Source organism: Pristiophorus japonicus, chromosome 1 (assembly GCF_044704955.1).
Source record: "Pristiophorus japonicus isolate sPriJap1 chromosome 1, sPriJap1.hap1, whole genome shotgun sequence".
Lineage (NCBI taxonomy): Eukaryota > Metazoa > Chordata > Chondrichthyes > Pristiophoridae > Pristiophorus > Pristiophorus japonicus.
Genome location: NC_091977.1, coordinates 79,904,322 through 79,910,321, shown reverse-complemented (window position 1 = coordinate 79,910,321; position 6,000 = coordinate 79,904,322). Strand labels below are relative to the sequence as shown.

The following is a 6,000-nucleotide window of genomic DNA, read 5'->3' as shown; positions in this document are numbered from 1 at the left end:
GTAAAGTATTTTCATTTCACCATTCATAATGAATAAACACCCCGAGAATTATATGCCAATGATTGGTGGCTTGATTCCACTAGCTGTTTGTGGGAGGTGCAGAATCCACAGTTAAATGATGGACAGGGTCTTTTAAAAAGCATGGCTGTATGTTTCGTGGTAGCCATTGTTAGGTTCCTCACACTGCATTCAGAGGGGGTGGTACTTAGCTACAAGTGAGTGCATGAAGTGGCTGGACTATGGATTTGTCTGCAGTGACGGAATACAGTGCAGTGAAGTGAAGGCAGCAGCATTTCACACTGACTTCAGCACTGTGTATTTGTGAGTGTGTGTGTGTGTGTATGCATGTATTTTTAATCTGTTCCTCTGAATTCTAACCATCAACCAAACATGGGGAAGAAATCCAAAAAACGTTGTGATTTTAAAGCTGTTTTGAGGAAGAACTGGTTGCTCCTGAGCACAATTCTCGCTGTAGTGTTAGGTAAGCATTGAATCTGTAGATTCCTGATTCCTTTTTGTTTGTGTACAATGGTTATTTCTTTGTGAAGGAACAGATTAGTACTGGTAATTATTAGTAATATTGGTATATGGAATTCTGTATAAAATGGAGCCATATTCTTGAGCCTATCAGTTTTAATATCTCTGTGTTTATATTAATACCCCTCTGGCACAGCTGATTTTGATTTGCATGCTTCAATTGCTTGCTTTGACAAATTATGCAGAATTCCATTATCTCAGAGCCTCAGTCTTTTTTAGACCTACATAATAACAAAACCCTGATAGCAATTTCTTATCGTGGAATATGTCTCACTGGAATTAAAGATCCTGCACAAGCCAGTAAACGTAACAGTTGCTAGGCCCAGTAAACCTCCTATTAATTGGTGTGTATTGATTTTGTTCTCCCCATTTAATTTTTATTCTCCACACTGCTCATCGGGTTACCTCATGTCACTCACCATTCCCATAAGGTGAGCAAACCTGCTCCCAGGCTGAAGCTTCTGCACTCTGTACTGAACTGCTCGGAGATATGCAGGAGCGGCATGGATTGAGATGCTGTCTGACTAACACATGGAATGGATTTCCAGACAGGGTAATGGAGACCCTGGAATGATTTAATAGTTGGGAGTTGTAACAGCGGAGTGTAGGTTTGTTCTGGATGTTTGAGCCAAGATGGGCTGGATGGCCTTCCATATCAATATCTTTCTTGACAGTATTTACTCTGTCAGTCTGTTGCGGGAAGAAACTTCAACTTTATTGAGTGCGTCCACACAGAGAAAGAGCCCAAAGCCCAACTGACTTGAAGAACTTGCCTCAGGAGGAATAATAGGGGCAGGGAGAGAGAATACAGCTAAATGAGATATATATTAATTGATATGATTCCCTATTAGATTTCGGAAAAAGGTCTTAAAACAACTGTTGGGTTTGCTATTTAAATATATTAAAATTTATAACCATATCTGCAATTGAAGTGAAGTTAACTTTTTAAAAAAATGTAATTGCTTTTAAACATTGCAATTCCTTTTCTAGATTTCCCAAGCTTGCAAACTGTGTGCATCTGAATTTTTCTTACAATGTAATTCTGATTTGGAAGGGTTAATGTGTTACATGTATAACCCCCTTCTCTGTTATGTCAGTCATTTTCTCTCTAAGTGGCCCAATCATCATTCCTTATTTACTCCTTAACCGTCCTCCTTCTTTTGACAACAGATCCTCCATACCAACTACATCAGTTGATAAACATCACTCTAGCTTCTGTCATTCAAGTGTTGGTTATCACCAATATCACCTAAGGTCTCATTCTAAGATTGGAAGCAAGTCTTCCTCGATTCCGAGGGACTGCCCATGATGATGATGATGATGATTACTAATATCTCTGTAACTGGTGGTCGGATCCAACCATTGTGTAAGCAACACAACCAGCCAAGTCTGTTCTGTGGGAGGAATGCAAGATCATTACTTTGCACTGATCCCAGTCTACCTCTGCTCTTAGTATTGTTTTCATAGGACTAATTTAGTGCCATAGTTATGCTGGTATCTGCATTAACCTAGCATTCTAATGTTAATATATTACCACAGTGAACTGCCCTTTTGAAATCAGCACCTCTATTCAGCGCTAGATTCACATTGTGTTGGCTCAGATGGATTCAGCCCCTTCCTTGTTGCACAAAAACAAATGCATGGCAAGTATGTTTCAGTATCTGTGTCTGGGTGAAGTATATGGCACACACTGAACTTTAATCATATGCAGTGGCAGCCTGATTTTTGGAGGAAATTGGAGGTACAAACTTGCAGGCATAAGTAAAGCGATATTACGCTGTTCCAAGCACAACAGCAGGATAAATTTCCCTACATATGGTATAGGTGCAACAATGAGACCTGGAACAATAGAATCGATGGGTTGTAAAAATATGTGCAAATTCCAAAAGCAGTGATGGGAGCCAAAGCACCGAGGAGTGTTAAATATAAAAAGAAAAGGCTGGAAACACTCAGCAGATCAGGCAGCAACTGTGGAGAGAGAAACAGTTAACGTTTCAGATCTCTCCACAGATGTTGCCTGACCTGCTGAGTGTTTCCAGTGTTTTCTCTTTTTATTCCAGATTTCCAACATTAAAAGTATTTTACTTTTGTTTCACAGAGAAGTATTGTTACTTCTGCTGCAGATACTCTAATCCCCTTTCCAAAGGCACTCTTGAAATGGCTGCTAAGGGGCTGCATAAAAACGTTATGGGTTGAGTGGCTCTCCTTTCCTTATCTCAGAGAAAACTTTGAATTCCAGTGATTTGTCTACAATCCAAATGCCTCACCTAATATCACTTTTGTTCCTCACTACTACCTTGAATGTAGGATATATTCATTGGATTAGGAAGTCTGACAATCCCTCAGCTTGCTACTGTAGAACAAATGAGTGAGAAGATGATGGCCCAAGCACTGATTGACTACGATATATCTTAGATAGCTTACGTAGACTAGTATTGTGCATGATTAGTGATTAGGACAGTGTTGTCCAATACATTAACCACTAGCCACATATGGATAATTGTGAATCCAAATTTGGCTCATTCATTCCTGATTAGTAAAGAAAAAATGAGTACTAGACACCATCATTGGGCGTGTGATCCCAAAGCTCATATTCAAGTGGCGTATGCATATGTACTTTAACCTTTTTGTGCATTTGTTGGTAAAATGATAGGATGAAAAATATAGTATGTGAGTGTTTTTTGATAATTGTGAGTACTGAATTATGTCACTGAAGCCACACTTGTGGCTAATCAGTAATATCTATTGCATAACACTGGCTTAGGTCCTATTAATACACATTTTCAGCTTTGCTTTAGCAACTACAAAAATCATTCTCTTATTCTATATCAATGAATACCATTAAGTAATAATATAAGGTACACCCTAACATCACACTAGAAGATAAAACAGAAAATAATAAGCCAAGTGGTAGGAAATTACTGAAAACATGTATATATGTAAACACTGAAGTGTGTTCTAAGTCTGTAATTCATGAGTTAACATTAGTAAACCATGACACCTGCAGTCATTTCAACTTTTCAATATGTAAAATAAGGCAAACTTTAATATATCCCTATTTGGTGCATTCTAAGCCATATGTTTACATGAATACGATACATTGGGGATTATTTTATTGGAGATTATGCGTTACCTGCTATGTAACTGTCACGTTTTGGGCTTTATGTTGAATTTTATTCACAAAAAGGATTTTGTTATATTTAAACAGTTGTGTTTTAAAACAGTGAATTCCACACATGTTTTTAAAAAAAGCATAGGTTACAGACAATGAAGATGTGTATTGAAGCCAGATGAGCCAGTCTGGGGGAATTTAACAACTCATAGTCTATTTCAAACTGGTACAACAAAGATCTATTGCTTCATCCCAGGTCTTTTAGCCAGCATGACCAGGGACATTAAACAATTTGTCATTTATTTGCAGATGACCAAATAATATTCACACCCAATATGGTGAAGATAATTCTATTCATACAGGCATAGCACGAGGTGCCTGGTAAATATAATCTTGGACGAGAGGGCAGACAGTTTGATTAAAAGCCTGCTAACAAATTCCTGCCTGCGACACCCCCCTCTCTGTTTCCTGAGATCATAAATAACAGGATCCTGGTTCGACAGGAAGTCAAGTTTTGAATTTTTTGTGAGAAAGAAGAAAGAAAGACTTGCATTTATATAGATAACGTCTTTCACGACCACCGGGCGTCTCAAAGCTCTTTACAGCTAATTAAGTATTTATTGAAGTGTAGTCACTGTTTTAATGTGGGAAACACGGCAGCCAATATGCGCACAGTAAGCTCCCACAAACAGAAATGTGATAATGACCAGATAATCTGTTTTTTTGTTATAGAAACATAGAAACATAGAAAATAGGAGAAGTAGTAGGCCATTCGGCCCTTTGAGTCTGCACCGCCATTCATATGATCATGGCTGATCCTCTATCTCAACACCATATTCACGCTTTTTCCCCATACCCCTTGATGCCTTTTGTTTCTAGAAATCTATCTATCTCCCTCTTAAATATATTCAGTGACTTGGCCTCCACAGCCTTCTGTGGTAGATAATTCTACAGGTTCACCACCCTCTGAGTGAAAAAATTTCTCCTCATCTCGGTCCTAAATTATGTTGATTGAGGGATAAATATTGGTCAAGACACCGGGGATAACTCACCTGCTCTTCTTCGAAATAGTGCCATGAGATCTTTTACGTCCACTTAAGAGAGCAGACGGGGGCCTCGGTTTACTGTCTCATCCGAAAGACAGCACCTCCGACAATGCAGCACTTCCTCAGTACTGCACTGGAGTGTCAGCCTAGATTTATGTGCTGCAAGTGTCTGGAGTGGAACTTCAATCCACAACCTTCTGGCTCAAAGGCGAGTATGCTACCAACTGAGCCACAGCTGTTGGCCGATAGCTCGAAGCTAAAAGTACAGGTGGTCAGATCTTGCAATTAGATGTTGTCTAGAGAAAAAGGCATGCCAAAAACCAAGAGGGTACAACTATTAGGAAAGCCTGAACAGGCTGGGGATCTTTTCTGTAGAAAAGAGAAGACTGAGAGGTGACCTGATAGTGGTCTTTAAATTATGAAGGAGTTTGATAGAGTAGACATAGAGATGTTTCCATTTGTGGAGGGGTCCAAAACTAAGGGCCATAAATACAAGATAGCCATTAATAAATCCAATAAAGAATTAATGAGAAATTTCTTTAGAAGACAGCGGTGAGAATGTGGAACTCACTACCACATGGAGTGGTTGAGGTGATTAGCGTAGATGCATTTAAGGAGAAGCTAGATAAGTACATGTGGGAGAAAGGAATAGAAGGATACACAGTCTAAGGATAAGGGGTAAGCCATTTAGGACCGAGATGCGGAGGAACTTCTTCACCCAGAGAGTGGTGAACCTGTGGAATTCTCTACCACAGAAAGTTGTTGAGGCCAATTCACTAAATATATTCAAAAAGGAGTTAGATGAGGTCCTTACTACTAGGGGGATCAAGGGGTATGGCGAGAAAGCAGGAATGGGGTACTGAAGTTGAATGTTCAGCCATGAACTCATTGAATGGCGGTGCAGGCTAGAAGGGCCGAATGGCCTACTCCTGAACCTATTTTCTATGTTTCTATGTTTCTATGATAGAGTGAGATGTAGTAGGGTGGAAGGTGGCTCGTGTGGACTATAAACACTGGCACAGACAAGTTAGCCCAAATGGCCTGTTTCTGTGCTACACATTCTACGTAATTCTATGTAAAATGCTAGTCAGCCCACAAAAGGGACAGGGCATGTGGCTTGTTATATTTTTCACATTATTTTGAAGAAAGAAGAAGTGAGCTTTGAATTAAGTCAGTGGAACTTGTTTTGACTGTACTCTGTTCCCTTGCTATCTGTGAAACAAAGCAGCTTAATGGCCTGGTTTTCGCAAGTATATCAATCCACCTTCGAAAAGATTGGAGAATGCACCTTCCACTGGCCAGCTG

General features: G+C 39.5%; 1 protein-coding gene across 1 annotated transcript in view; it reads left to right on the top strand.

The window, feature by feature from the left end:
• Positions 1-390: 390 nt before the first annotated feature.
• The window catches only part of slc1a1 (solute carrier family 1 member 1), a 91,269-nt gene continuing 85,659 nt past the window's right edge, over positions 391-6,000 (top strand). The window contains exon 1 of the mRNA XM_070857480.1: positions 391-481. Within this exon, the coding sequence (XP_070713581.1) occupies positions 391-481 (91 nt within the window). The remainder of the gene's footprint in view (positions 482-6,000) is intronic.